The sequence below is a fragment of the Saccoglossus kowalevskii genome, chromosome 6, assembly GCF_978046115.1.
Source record: "Saccoglossus kowalevskii chromosome 6, keSacKowa6.1, whole genome shotgun sequence".
NCBI lineage: Eukaryota > Metazoa > Hemichordata > Enteropneusta > Harrimaniidae > Saccoglossus > Saccoglossus kowalevskii.
The window spans coordinates 9,742,587-9,758,805 of NC_140646.1; the positions used below are offsets into that span (position 1 = coordinate 9,742,587).

The following is a 16,219-nucleotide window of genomic DNA, read 5'->3' on the forward strand; positions in this document are numbered from 1 at the left end:
TCACAATTCAAGACAAATAAAAGACACAAATATAGCAAAATATTTGTTTCTGTAATATTCGTGTGTACCGGTAATCAGTAATTATGAAAATAATTCATGGGTACATATGGAATACATTTCGTTATGAATTATTTATAATATAAATTTCTAAATTATCTTGTCAAAATCTTTTTTTTTTCAGGGTTTTTCCCCCGAAAAGACGAAAGAATTTCATAATGTCAGGAACGGGAAGTCTTTTTTTTATTATTATTTATTGGGAACGGAAAGTCTTTATCCTAGTGCTTCGCCTCGGTTGACAATAAGCTCTTCTGGTCACTAAAACTGTATGTCCACCTCTGTTAGGGTGAACATTTGTATTTATACCGAATAAATCTTAGAACAGAAATTGTGGCACTCAATCATGGCAATCTTCCAGGTCATCGTTAGAAAGATTTTCGGAGGCAAATTTAATCTCCACTCAAGGCTATCTTGAAGGATTGCAGGAAATTGACCCTTACCGATTCATATTTATGAATTAATCAGGATTCAGGTACCATAGTGTTTGTAATAGAATATTCCTAAAGATACGCAAAAAAAAAAAAAAAAAATTGGGATTTGTCATGCAAACATTGTCAATGGTTCCCCGACACTGATTTCTTTTTAACTTTCAATTATTCCAAGACTGGGCAAACCCTGCTCATGACCGGAGACGTCGTTGAGATGCAGGTGCGATTCCTCTTCGCAACACGTTCTATTTATTTCCAACGAGTCATTGGCAGCGTTTGTTTTGTAGTGTCTCACAACTTAATGTCCAAGCTGACTTTGTTTTGACTGTAAGTGAACTACGTACAGCTTATGGAAGTATTTCACCCAGAGTTCGCAAAACGAAATACCCATCAAAATTTAAATTCTTTATTTTATAACGAGACATTGGGCGGAAAAATAAAAACCAGACTTGTAATTCAACAAGTTTATGTAACGTGTTAGTCCGCTTGCCAGCCGCCTTGTTAAAAAATAGGCCAATGGCCTGTTGCTCAACGACTATTGTACAAAAAAAAAGTGCTGTATATGACAAATACCCCAAAAGGCAGTGAGTGAGACAATAAAACATAATGCTAAAAGTGGAATTTTTTACAAAAATAACAGAAATATTCAATAAAATTAGAATCAAAGAGAGCTTAAAAAGAACTCCAGCATGTAGAGAGAATAACATAACATGATATTTGCAATTATCTGAATTCGTAATACATGTATATACCAAGTTTTGTTGAAATATGTTGAATGGTTCTTGAAATAGCACCCAAATAGTTTGAATTTCACTAGCTGATATGCAAATTAGATAATTTGCATAAATTTCCACCAAAAACTACCCCAAAACATCTATGTTTTATTAAAACATATTAAATGGTTCTCAAGATATCACCAAAATAGCCTAAATATTAGTATGTACATTAGACAATTTGCATAATTATCCACCAAAATCAATCATGTCTATACACATTTAAATATCTTGAGTGGTTATGTTTTCATAACAATCACAATAGACCAATCAAAGAAAACTTAGAACTCCCATGTGCTATGTGAGAATGAGAAACAGTTGACAAAACAAATGGGAAACATTACATATCTCCCTGTGAGCATATAATTTCAATATGGCATCATTGTATAATCTTCCCACATTAAGGAGAAGGTAATAAAAAAAATCATGAATTTCTGAAATTTTTGATAAATTTGGCCACTTTTAGTGACTGGGTAAAGTGTCATCCAAGCTACATGTGTACCAAGTATCAAAGAATTTGGACTACTGGTTTTGAAGAACAAGTCAAAAGTATTATTTTTGATGAAAAATGACAAAATATTTGCTAAAAATAGAGAATTTAAGATGTCAACAATTTGTACTTTTAACTGAAATATTTCCAAACAACCACACAAAGTTGTCAATGGAATAATAAACACATGTATGACTAACACTAAAGCATTGGAAATAGTGGTTAGTTGAAATTCCATTTTTAACCAAAAATGACAAAAATATTTGCCAAAATTAGAGAATTAAAGATATGACCATGAGATGAACAAATCTAGTAGATGACAACACAAGGTACATACACACCAAGTATCAAAGCATTCAGGCTACCAGTTTTGAAGAAGAAGTCGAAAATAGAATTTTTGACCAAAAATTACCATTTGAAAATATTCGCCAAAATTAGGAAATTGAAAATTACCAAATTAACAAAACTGATAGAGGACAACCCAAGGCACATGCACTATCAATATCAGCACTGTAGACCACTTAGTGTCATAGAAGAAATTTTAGAGTTTTGGGGGGCTAATTTGCATAATTTTTGGCAGATAGACTTCTCATGAACAAATTACCATGTACACTCATCAAAGCATACACACACCAAAAATCGAGTCAAACAGTTTGGCGTTTTTTGAGAAGAAGTCGTGCAAGTATTGTATTGTTTGACAAATAGTACAGTACCGTCATACTATAACAATCGATTGGTTGTTTTTTTTCACAGTCTTACTATTCCTGCAGATATTCTTCAATTGTTATAGGTGCCAGAGATTTACATTACTACAACTTGACCCTTGTTAAACCCAAACCATGCGTGCATGTCAACCGTCACCCTACACACGGTTACTCGACGAATACCGTACTCTACATTAGACATTTTTAGTTGTGTCTGTGTCAGTACCGTATTTGATTTCACATGTTTGGTTCAATCTTGTTTATGATGGTGGACATTATTACTACGCGTATGTATGTATTATTACCAATTTTATATGGCAGTGTGATCCACCGTATTTTTTCAACAGTCGTTCTATAAATTTCTGATTGTATTTATTCTTCTTTTAACATCATAAAAAACTAAAATGACACACTTGTACATTACAATAGGTAATGAACTGTAAATGCGGGTGGTTGCGCTGTCAGGCGAGCGAGCGTTCGAGCGAGTGGATACTTCCGGATTTGCATGGTCGAAAAAAAAAGAAATCGTCGGAAATTTTCCAGTCGAATTTAACAAAGCGAACGAAAAAAAATGACCAAAATCCGGAAGGGCGGGAGGTTGGGCGAAATGAGTACTGTAGCCTGAGCCTCGACCTCACCCAAATTAGCGAGAGAGAGAGGGGGGGTTACCCGGAAGAAACATGTTTTGAATGCGAGCGATGCTTTTGTGTTTTTTCCTGCTTGCCGACCGAGGGGCCGCAAAGGAGACAGCTCGCTCTGACTGCATCTGATCTACCCGGCCTGCCAGGGACGCAATTTGCCCCTACAGTCCTTCGACCAAAGCCCTCATCTCAGAGGCAAACCCGGTGCCGTGTGTGGACGGATCCACAAAGGGGCCTGCAACGGGAAAGACCTCCAGGGACAAAGCCTCGCTGTAGCCGGTAAAATCAGGTAAACCACCGTCTGAAACCGCAGACTGCAGATGCCCTCCGATCATCGGTGGGAGGCCGAAAAATATTGATACTTCCACCATCGGGCCTCCTACTCGACATCTCAGTACACGAAGTACCAGTAGCCAAGCATGAGGACTTTCCACTCATGCCAATATGCAACTCACTTTAACAGATTTTTACTGGACGCGTGAAAATACGTGCGACGCGGTCAGTCTCAGCGATTTGCATGGCTCTGGAAAACATCTCAGGCCTCAGAACTCCAGTGAAAATCACACGCCTTCAAAGCAAAAACCCCGAACCCCGCAGACAGTCACGGCAAAAATAGCATTTCGGATGCAGGTTCTATGCTGGTAAATTCTGATTATAACCATTGCACAGTCGCCTCGAAAAACGATGAGACAAAAATCGGCGGCGAGCCTCTGGTGCTGTCATTACATCTATTCATTTCTAAATACATTGGTAAAGCATAAAATGAACACGACATGCATGAGGGAAGCAAAATACAGTTGGAAAAGGTGACACAACAAAAACCAACGCCATGGTTAAGTTGTGTCGCCGGGTTTTATTTTCTTTGTTGTGAAAAACACAAAGGGGGAAATCGACATGGGGGAAGAAAATAAGAATCAAAGAAAGCTTAGAAAGAACTTCCATGTGCTGAGAGTATTAGAGACACATTAAAAACAAGTCATTGTCAATGACACGTCCCCGTTCCGTTCATATTTGATTGACATATACATTCAAAGCAGATCATGACCGAAATCTCAGAAATGCACCTGCATATGTACAACACATTGTATGATGTGTGTGAAGTGTGGTCTTGATCGGTTCAGGCATGCCTGAGATATGGATGCTGAACTGTATTCAGTTAAAACCCGATTTGGAAAATAAAACAACATGATTCAAGGTACCATAATGTACAATGTATGCATGAAGTGTGAACTAAATTCACCCATGGTGAATATGTGCAATTTTGACGAATTTTTGACCTTAAAAGGACTGGCTGAAATGCACAGGCATATGTATGATATAATGTATGATGTGTATGTGAAGTTTGAACTTGATCTGTCCAGGCATGTACGAGATATGGATCGAAAACTAAAATCTTTAAAACAAAATGGCCGCCAGTCGGCCATTTTGAACTTGATCCGACGAAAAATTGGTGTGCATCAAGCTTATATTATGTTTAATATATGCACTAAATCTGAACAAAATCCATCCATGCATGACTGAGATCCGGTTCCAGAATTGTGAAAATACATGATTTTGATGCATTTTTGGCCTTAAAATGGCCATCATTCAGCTATTGTTAAGCAGATCATGAAACAAATGCACATATCTATTTGTGACATGATGTACCATGTGTGTGTGAAGTTTGAACTTGATCAATCCAGACATGTCTCGGATATGAATCCAGAACTGAATTCTTTAAAACAGTCGGCCATTTCAAACCCGATCCAAAAAAAAAAAAAAGACGTGCATCAAGGTCCTATTATGTTTAATGTATGTACCAAATTTGAACAAAATCCGTCCATGCATAACTGAGATCCGGGTCCGGAATGTGCGATTTTGATGCATTTTCGGCCTTAAAATGGCTGCTATTCGGCTATCATTAATCGGATCATGAAAAAAATGCATGTGCATATGTCCCATATAATGTGTGATATCAATGTGAAAGTTGAAAATTGGTTAATTAAGCAAATTAGGTGATTAGTATGCATAAATGGGGGGGGGAGTAAATTTATATATAATATCAAACTATGTTTTATAGTTCCCCGAGTATAAGCCCAGGGGCCTGAACATGTAAAATCAGAAAAATTAGGGAGTGGGCTAATACTCCAGGACCACCTCTGAAAAGATATTAAAAAATGGGGGGGGGGGGGGGGGATTGAAACCATCTTCCCAACCACGATAAATTATCCAAATTACATTTTTTTTTAACAGCGCCGGTCTCGGAGAAGTATTATGTCTTTTTCATTTCCACAACACTTTTTACAATGAAGAAACAAACATTTTATAAAAATACACACATTTTATTACCATACGATTTACATATCGTCTGAATTTACGGTGCAAAAATGGGTAAGGTCTGTGGAAAAACAGTCGAAGGCAAGATCTTCTTTGTTGTGGAATGCTTATACTTGTGGAATGTTTTTGATTATACGCAAACTCTCAATACAAAGTAATTTCCGCCATGGTGTTTTGCATCATGACTTGACCTGAACAACTTCTTTTGACATAACAGGTCACGTAATTCGTTAATTAATCAAAAAGTATTTAAACCGGGTCCTACTACTTGACTCGCGGACACGCGCGGGGGCGAACAAGGGGAAATACATAACGCGCAGGGAAGCGGAAGCAATCATTGTACAGTATAATATTCGTTTATGCTCAAAATTTGAAACAGAGTGTACGGTACAGAGTATGGTAAATCTCAGATACGGTACAGAGTACAGTAAATCTTGTGAACGGTACAGAGGGGATATTTTTGTAGGCTGTGATCCAATGTTATCATTCTTCATAATGTAATTCAAACAAATAAAAAACGTAAATTCGTAGCCATGAACAAGATTCAAAATGTGATCAGATTTCAAGTGACGTTGAGATACAGTACGAATGTGCCGACATTGTCGAAATTAATTAATTGTATGAATGGTGGAATGTATATATATTTTTGATGCAGGACAAGTTTGTACAAGTGTGGAGAGACTCTCGTAGTATTGTTTAGTAAGATTCATTTAAAAAACAAATAAGTAAGACGTCTGTTATATGGAAATTATTCTATATTCACCTCATGTAAAAATAAAGCATGGTTTTCTCATTGTGCTTTGTTATATCATGGATCTAGGTAGCCCTGCGTACAGTCTATGGACGTACGCAGGGCTGTTGTGGGGGTCACCTATCAACCGAATGCGTCCCCATACACAGCACTGTATGCAGGGCTAGGATCTAGGAGCTTCGTGGTTATGTAGTCAAAATAATGTTACAATATGAAAATAGACAATCATAGCACGTATCGAGACAAAACATAATTAGTCGATAATTGAGTGTTGCCAGGAAAAGTGAGATTGTCACAAATCGTTTTCAAAACAAATATTTTTGGTAGTGCCGCTAAGAAAGTTTCCCTATATTGCAACATTCAGTAACACTTAAATCTTTTTCGCGCCCACGATAAAACATGTATAGTAAACAACCTGCCCTTGTAGGGGAATATTTTTATTCAAAATTAGTCAAAGTACAAGTCAGCTAAGACGAAAATTAAAACACGTATAGTAAATAGACATACACAAAATATTATTCAAAATTACTAGTAGTCAAAGTACAAGTCAGTCGGCAAGTTTAGTCATCCATGATAGCGAGTACAACTCTGAAAAGCGTTATGTCGGCAAGTTCAATTGTTCATACTAAAAACAACGTCATACACCGATTTAAATTAAAACCTGCCGATATCATGCAGTATGTAACCACGGGTTTGGAAAGGATCGATCATAGGGTATGTATACAGAAAACTGGTATGTTGCTCGCCAACTGGGTTTGGGATCTTTCCATCGCGCCATTCATTCGCAAACGTGAATTCGTACAGCGGGCGATAAACTGAACTTGACCTTTCGATGTATTGCTTCCATGGGGTAGGGATATGTCTCTACCGTAGGGCTAGACCCCTATTATTTTTCTTCTTTTTATTGTTAACGGCATGTTATACTTGCGCACATGAACGCAGCACAGGAACATGTGTGCGAATAGAAGTCATTGAAGTGGCATCGTGCTTTTATAGTGGTCCATGCTCGGGGATTGTGGTCCGTGTTACAAGCCAGGGCCGCTACAAACTGGTTTGGGATTAATTTTATCAGCTTGTAAATAATCTACTACGAGGGGTTCCGTAATATAGAAATACAAGGTGTTGTATATCATGTTTTATATAATTTATTCAAGACCTTTTTTTGTCTGCTACAGCTCCAAACAGAAACAGTAAATGCATTGTCTATAGACGCAACTCGACCTGGTAAATGTTTTCCCTTACCTTTAGGCCCCAAGCCAGAACAAATGACAACATTTTTTCCCGAATTACACAATTTTATCATATTTGGTATGTCATGTTTATTTTAAAAAAACGTGCCTTGCTTGGGTTGAACCACGGTTACTAAAAAATAGCGACAGTGGTTGAACTGAATTATGGGCAGTGTATTTTCCCCCTTTGTTGTATTTGTGCAATAGAGTGTCAATCACAGCTGAATATGTATCGCGGCGTCAACACTTTGAAATATGTGGACAAAACATACGGTAATATACCGTACGCTATATTGTGCGCGAGATTGACCAAACTCTGCGTTTTCAAAAAGAGATATAAACCAGATTAACCGTAAACTGCGTGTATAATACAAAATTTACTGCATGCTGTATGAGTGGGGGAGGGGTAACTGGTAAATGATAGTACCATTTACAGTAAAAAAAATTGATTTTTACACTTAAAGATATATTTGATATTTTGTGTTTAAGAATCAATATTGGAAGCTTAATGTGGAAAATGCTTTATACACTTACAAAATATACGATCTTCATACAAATCATGGACGAATAAAACAACTGATCACATTTTAATTCATGTCCATGGCTACGAATATGTTTATTTGTACACGAGACTTACCGTACTCTGTACCGTACACGAGACTTACCGTACTCTGTACCGTACACGAGACTTACCGTACTCTGTACCGTACACGAGACTTACCGTACTCTGTACCGTACACGAGACTTACCGTACTCTGTACCGTACACGAGACTTACCGTACTCTGTACCGTACACGAGACTTACCGTACTCTGTACCGTACACGAGACTTACCGTACTCTGTACCGTACACGAGACTTACCGTACTCTGTACCGTACACGAGACTTACCGTACTCTGTACCGTACACGAGACTTACCGTACTCTGTACCGTACACGAGACTTACCGAACTCTGTACCGTACACGAGACTTACCGTACTCTGTACCGTACACGAGACTTACCGTACTCTGTACCGTACACGAGACTTACCGTACTCTGTACCGTACATGAGACTTACCGTACTCTGTACCGTACACGAGACTTACCGTACTCTGTACCGTACACGAGATTTACCGTACTCTGTACCGTACACGAGATTTACCGTATACAAACTTGTACTTCAACAGAAAACACAAAGACGTTACGATATTCTTGGGATATGAATTTCATTGCACGTGTGCGTAGCATTGTCACCCCCATGGATCGAATGGTATTGTCCTATTGTTAAACGCCAACCAACTAGTAAACAACATGCCTGGGTGTCGATCATAAAAAGTGTAGATAGCTGCTCGAATTCGCCACTCTGTTTCAAATTTTGAGCATAAACGAATATTATACAGTACAAGGATTGCTGCTGCAGCCCCGCGTGTTAGGTATTTTCCCCGTTCGCCCTTGCTCGTGTTCGGGCGTCAAGTAGTAGGACAGTTTAAACACCCTTCACGGTTGCCATTCATGTCTAAGAATAGTTTGCTCGATCACATCCTATTCACGAAAGTCTCAATGGACACGATTATTCGGAAAAGTAAAACGATGTTCAATGAACAGTTTTAACGACTTGACGATCACATTTTTGGTATTTCTAAAACCACTACTTAAAAGAAATATGGATTACTTCCGTATTGCAAGATCGGGATTCATCCTGAGTAAATAACAGAATAGAAAATGTGCGAACCATGTTCCGTACGTTCGCGGGCCTGAAATTAATGCGAGTTTTCTCGTAAAAGCAGAAACCAAACTACCGTACCACTCACGATTATTATGCAATGAATACACTTTTTACATGCATATTTTAATAAATGTTGTTGATGCCCTGTAAAAACACAATGGGCCTTTACTCAGGGATGCCCTCAACTTGTTAAATGTCTAAAAACAGAGGGGTGGGCTTATACTCGGGAGGGGTTTATGCTCGAGGAAGTTCGGTAAATAAATTTGTTGCATGAATTCTACTAAACATTTGGATCTTGTTTTTTGTTCTTACTGTTTCAAAATTTCATGATGTTATTTTGTGTTTATCGGTTCAGCATTCCCATTCACGTACTGCAGTACGTAATTCACGTATAAATAAAATAGTGCGCGCCAAATTTCAACTCATCTACGTTCCATTTACGTATAAAATTATATTGCGCGTACGTTTTTCTTTGGTTTACGTCAACGTTAATTTAGCCTGAAAATCATTGAACTCCGCGCGGACATTTGACAACCAGCTTGTAAGTTACGTAAAACGCCGGGTGTTGAACACAAGATGGAAAAGCCTAACAGTAGGAGTATTTTTTTTGTAACAGAAAAAATGATTGGTTAATTTTGTAATGATGATGGAAAAATAGCCAATCAAACGACCATTTACGTGATAACACATCAGTGACGTCATCGTAAACGAGGGTCATTGTAGAATAAAATGGCGGCATGTTAGCTTGGAGTTACTTGCAGTTAGCGATGACCTTACACGTTTAACTCGAACATATCAACTGTATAACTGGTATGTATTTTGTTTTCATATAATTTTCGCTGTTTTTAAAGTAATCTCTGTAATTTTGAACTACGTATTCATTGATATTTGCTTGCATAATGCGCTTATTGTAGTAACAATGTGGGAATCCAAGCCGTAACACATGTTTGAGTTTTACTGTCTCGTACACTGTAACGGTAGAATTTTACTGTTATTTTAATGTGTTTTTTTCGTGCAAAATAATTGCCAACTCTGAACTGTCACGTGCTGGAATTCTACCATGGCCGGCAGAGCCGTAGGGTCAGCATGATCGTATTAACACAATATTAATTATTTTACAGCAGGTAGCGGTACACACCATGGACGAAGATGTTTACCCGGAGCAGGCAGATGCTGTGGATTTTAATCACATGCTCGTGGAGGGCCAACTAGTAGTACATAGAATGATAATTGAGTATGCATCCAAGCAACCAGTAAAAATATTTCTAAAAATGAGAATTGCAAAATAAATAAATTCTGTGAAATCTTGTGTATAATCTTTATTCTGAGCTACAACAACCAATCCCAGTGCAGATAAATAATACTGGCCCTGGCCCTCCTGGAAATACCCCCAATTTTTTATGTAGAGGGTACAGGTGTACCCCCAAAATGTGTGTTATACCTCCAGTTTTCTGTATAGAGGGTACATATACCCTCAGTTAAAAAAGACAGTGGGAATGCTGCGGTTATAGTGTGAAAAAAAACAGATGTTAATCAAAGAAAGCTTAGAAAGAACTCCCATGTGCTGAGAGTATTGGAGACACATTAAATATAATTTGAAATTACTTAGCTGAAAACTAATTATGCAAATCAAAAAATTATTATGAACAGATTTGAGTTTAAAACTAATGAGGTCTGCGCAATGTAACAAAAACTCTATGTACCAAGTTTAATTGAAATGTGATTAGAACCAAAAAAATATGAATTATTATGCTAATTAGGGAATTAATATGAACAGATTTTTACCCCAAACTAATTAGGTTTGTACATTGTCCAAGAGCATCTTTGTACTAAGTTTCATTAAAATGGAATAATTAGTACTTTAGATATCAGTGTGAAAGCTTAAAATTGGTTAATTATGCAAATTGGGTGATTAATATGTACAGATTTTAACCCACAATTATCCAGGTCTGTCTATTATCCTACAGCATCCATGTATAAACATTCATTGATATGTGATGATTAGTACCTGAGATATCAGTGTGAAAGTTGGAAATTGGTTAATTATGCAAATTAGGTGATTAATATGCACAAATATTTACTGAAGACTAATTGGGTCTCTGCCTAATTCTAGATTCATTGAAATGTGATGATTAGTACTTTAGATATCAGTAGAAAAGCTGAAAATTAATTATGCAAATTAGGTAATTAATATGCACAATTATTTACCCTGAAACTAATCAGGTCTCTGCATAGTCCTAAAGGATCTATGTACCAAGTTTCATTGAAATGCGATGATTAGTACTTGAGATACCCTGGAAAAGCTGAAAATTAACTAATTATGCAAATTAGGTGATTAATATGTACAAATATTTATCCGAAACAATCAATCTCTGCATAGTCCTTGAGTATGTAAGTACCAAGTTACATTGAAATGTAATGCTCACTACTTATATCAAAAGCTGAAAATTAATTAATTATGCAAATTAGGTAATTATATGTACTGATATTACCATAAAAACTATCAGGTCTGTGCAGTGTTGTATGACATCTATGTAACAAGTTTCATTGAAATGTGATGATTAGTACTTGAGATATCAGTGGGAAAACCGAAAATTGACTAATCATTATGCAAATTAGGTAATTAGTATCCACGGATTATTACCAAAAACTAATCAAAACCTAGCATTAGTTCAGAGCATCTATGTACCAAGTTTCAGCAAAATCCAATGAGTGGTTGTTTAGATATCAGTGGAACAGTCATGGAACCACTAAAAAATAGCTAATTATAATGCAAATTAGGTAATTAATATGCACGGATTTTTACCAAAACCTAATCAAATCTGCGCATTGGCCCAGAGCATCTATGCACCAAGTTTCATCAACGCGCGCACACGCACACACACACGCGCGCACACGCGCGCACACGCACGCGCGCACACGCACACGCACACGCACACGCACACACGCACACGCACGCACGCACACACACACACACACACACACACACACACACACACACACACACACACACACACTAACTGCAAAGACTCCCATTTTGTGCTTCGCACATGGGAGTCAAAAAAGTTATTACTAACAAAAGCTGTTTATATTCATTTTCTGACTAGAAACTTTCTCAGTATTATCTGCTTGTACATGATGTTTAAATTTATTGTTGTTTTGACACAATTAATCACAATAAAATAATGAATTAATTAATTGACCAAATACTTGTATACTTAACCCAATAATCTCCCCCTTAAGGCATATTGCATGACACATGTGGTGTGAGTGTATATATGGAGAGAATTGCATTACATCAAGTGGTAATCATGTAATTTTTTAGTGACGGAAATAACACATAAATGTTTGGGGAAACAACATCAAATTGCAACAATTAAATCAGGAATTAAACATAATGGGCCCGGAACTATTAGCAGCAGCAAAAATTCTAATATGTTGTAACATTCGGCAAAGCACCCACCCCTTCAATATGCCACTAATTTAAAACTTGGTCTTTGATTATTGTTTTATTAACAAATACTGGTAATTGTTTTTATATGATATAGTGTGGATATTGACCGCCATGAATAAGTTGTGAATGTGTAGACCAAGCTTCGACAATGACCTGTTAATAAAAGTAAAATGCGGCAAATATTTCATGCCATATTCAGTCAAAAATTGCTAGTTACCAGTTTTTTTAAACAGGCAAACTGTCGGCTGAGATAGCTGGGCTGTTAGCAAGGCACATTTCAATTAAAGAATTGAAGATATCATTAGAAAACGAACAATATTTATAGTAAGCAATTGGTTTTGCTGTATTCAATCCAAAAATGACAATAATGTTCATCAAAATTAGATAATTGAAGATATCACAAAATGAACAAATCTGAGAGAGGTCCACATGTAGTACCTATATATGTAATATCAAAGCAATCAGATTTGTGGTTTTTAACAAGAATTTGAAAATATCACTTTTTACCAAAAATTACAAAAATATTCACCATAATTAGAGAATGAAAGATATCATCACGAAATGAACAAATCTGAGAGAGGTCCTTCCAAGGTACTTGCATATCAAATTTGAAAACATTCTGACTTGTGGTTTCGAAGAAGAAGTTGAAATTGTAAAGTTGACGACGATGGAGAACAATCAGTAATATGAACAGCTCCGGTGTGTCGACTTTGTCAACAGCGGAGCTAAAAACCATGCAGTTTATTCGCCAAAATCAATTCCAACAGATCATACTTCGACATTGATAATTCACTCCGCATTGTGTTACCAGAAAGTCTGATTGGTTAATAAGACTTGTTGCAGGTCAAATCATGCAAGAATACATTATGGCTGAAAGTGCTTTTCATCAAGAGTTTGCGTATGATCTAACACATTCGTCAGTGGAGATAATGATGAACATTTTGACTTTGACTGTGTCTGAACAGACTAATATTTTTAACCTCGTAAATTCGGTGGTAAAATACTTTATTTTAGTTGGAATTAATTTTCACTGAAAAGACGTTTTGGGTGTTTTGTGAAAAAATTATTTTCACTGATTTTTGACGAGTTGAATGTAAAATATAGGGAAAAAAGTATATTCGCTGGATTTTATTTTCGCTGAATCATTCCTTCAGCGAAAATAGTGAAAATTAATTCCAAGCAAAAATAAAGTATTTTACAGTATGTAATTAATATTGTAATAAAATGTGCATATTATAACCGTTGTCGTAATTTTATTTTCCCTCAAAGACGCAATATCCCCCTCAATCTGTCACATGGTGAATTAAAATTGTCATTTGCATACTTTTCCGAGGGGGGTGCTTGGGTCGCAAACCCCTAAAAAAATCATGATTTTCTGAGTTGAGGACACTGGACGATAATGTGGTCCAGTACAGTATATCTATAATTTTCAGTTAAATTTTATCCATACAAAATTCACCTCACCAAAAATAAATGCATTAACTAATTACAATGAAACATCAATAACCTTGTTGGTACAGAAAAATTTGATTGGAGTGACCAGATGCAATCATTCTAATTTATCACCTAATATCATCAGGTACATTCACAATAGTGTAATGTATACACAATGTTGTAATTATCAATAAATATGAAATACATGTAGTAATGAAATTTAGAAGAAAATTTTAGGATATTATGTAAGAAACCCTGAAATTGGCACTCAGATGAGTCAATATTGTCAAAATGCATGGTAATAAGAACAGAGATGCACTGCAAATAGAACCCACATTAAGTACAAAATTGATACTTTGAATAGTATTTCTTGGTTCCTGCAATGATGTCTTGAATCAACTAACGGTTATGCACGTGTGTTTGTTGTGATTAAATTTATTGTTTCATGGTCGAAGTGGGCGGTGATAGGAATGCTCAATTTATGATAGTATTTCCTTATTTTACGTGAATTCGACAACAAACCTGCTGGTTGCATCAAAGTGTGCTAGGACGTGAATACAATAACAACCCCCACTTCAAAACAATAAATTCCATGACAGACCGATACAGCTGTCCTGGGCACCTCGTCGTCTTTCCGGAAGCCTCGTGGCAGACACGTCAGTGCCCATCTGTCTCATATTTGAAGTTATTTTACTAGAATACATATGAAATACCGACTTACTTTTGCCATTCTTTGTAAAATTGTCGTCCACTTTGGTATCGTCCAGTATTTTGACACCTTTTGTTGACAACTTTCGTTTCTTTCTGTCGAACACTTCGAGGAAGTTGGCCTGGACTCCCTTATTCGGTCCCCTGCATTCGTCTAAAACATCCATTATTTTAACAGTAAATGGGTAACCGTTTTGTCCTAAACTAATAGGCACAGTACTAATAGTGCAACACTGTTTTTGCACGCTTTCGTTTAACGTTGCATATGTATAAACATTCCTCGCTATGTACAGTACACTGTCCAAAGATCGAACCCGATACGACAGGCTTCCTACCGGAATAATTTAAGAAATTTCGTTTTCATGGCGCGATTCACGTGGATAACGACCCTGCTCCCATCGTATGGGTGCAGTTTCCTTTACTTGCATCATCTCTGTGTACATTTTTCTACATTAGACGTTCTGCAAGTGATATACGTCGTTGAGTAAACTTTTGTTGCTTGTAGTAAAATCCGCCATTTTGAAGCGGTGTATGATGGGACGTGATTAATTATTCATCATTCAAATGAGCAACAGGTGACAGGAGATTCAAATATTTCGGACACTTTTATAAAGTCCAGGTTTAAGTAAATATAAACAAACAAGTAATTCATTTAAATATAGAAGACGCGCTTTTAAACTATATCTAGTTTCTGTTTTTATGTCATGCGAAAGAACGACTAATACATCGACCAGCTAAGATGAGAAATCCACCTCCACCGTGATGGTTACCATAGCGACCATAGTACCTGTCTGTTTTTGAATGGACATAGGTATGATTATAAATAAGAACATGTACAACTAATTGTGGAATTTAACAGAATGGCCGTAAAGGTAATCTAACATTTGTTTTTATTTAAATAGTTTTTTAAGCTTTTTGAAAGTAATTCGTCACGGTAACTTAATCAAGAAAAAATCACTGAATAAACTAAATATATCATACATTTTAAAATTGTTTCACTGACTAAATAATACCAGTTTACTTAACTATTTCTATACAAAATAAGTAAATAAATAAATAAATAAATAAATAAATAAATAAATAAATAAATAAATAAATAAATAAATAAATAAATAAATAAATAAATAAATAAATAAATAATACTTTTATTACACCGTAATAAAAACTATATATGCCGGTATGGTAAGCAAGATATATTTGAAAGCCAACGCCATTTGCAAATACAAGATTTCACACAAATACACGATTATGAGTTCAAACAAAGAATTATTGACACTGGCCTAACTAAACGTGCGCAGCAGGCCAGAGACCCACGACCACAAAAGCAACAGTGACCCGAGTAAACCGATAAATAGCAGCGACAATAACATTATTTATAAACATTAAAAGAAACTACTAGTAATTAGGCCTCTGTTCGTCATTTTATACAGTGTGTTCGGTTATGCGAGAAATTTGAATATTGAGGTGAAGGGTCACCAAGCATGGAGCTAAAAAAAGATTTTTAGCTCCATGCACCAAGGTACGAGATG

The 16,219-nt window shown here is 36.4% G+C and overlaps 1 protein-coding gene across 1 annotated transcript in view; it reads right to left on the reverse strand.

Moving 5' to 3' along the window:
• The window catches only part of LOC102803045 (uncharacterized), a 40,234-nt gene extending 25,203 nt beyond the window's left edge, over positions 1-15,031 (reverse strand). The window contains exon 1 of the mRNA XM_085499912.1: positions 14,704-15,031. Within this exon, the coding sequence (XP_085356038.1) occupies positions 14,704-14,857 (154 nt within the window). The 5' untranslated portion in view covers positions 14,858-15,031. The remainder of the gene's footprint in view (positions 1-14,703) is intronic.
• Between the last annotated feature and the right edge of the window lie 1,188 nt (positions 15,032-16,219).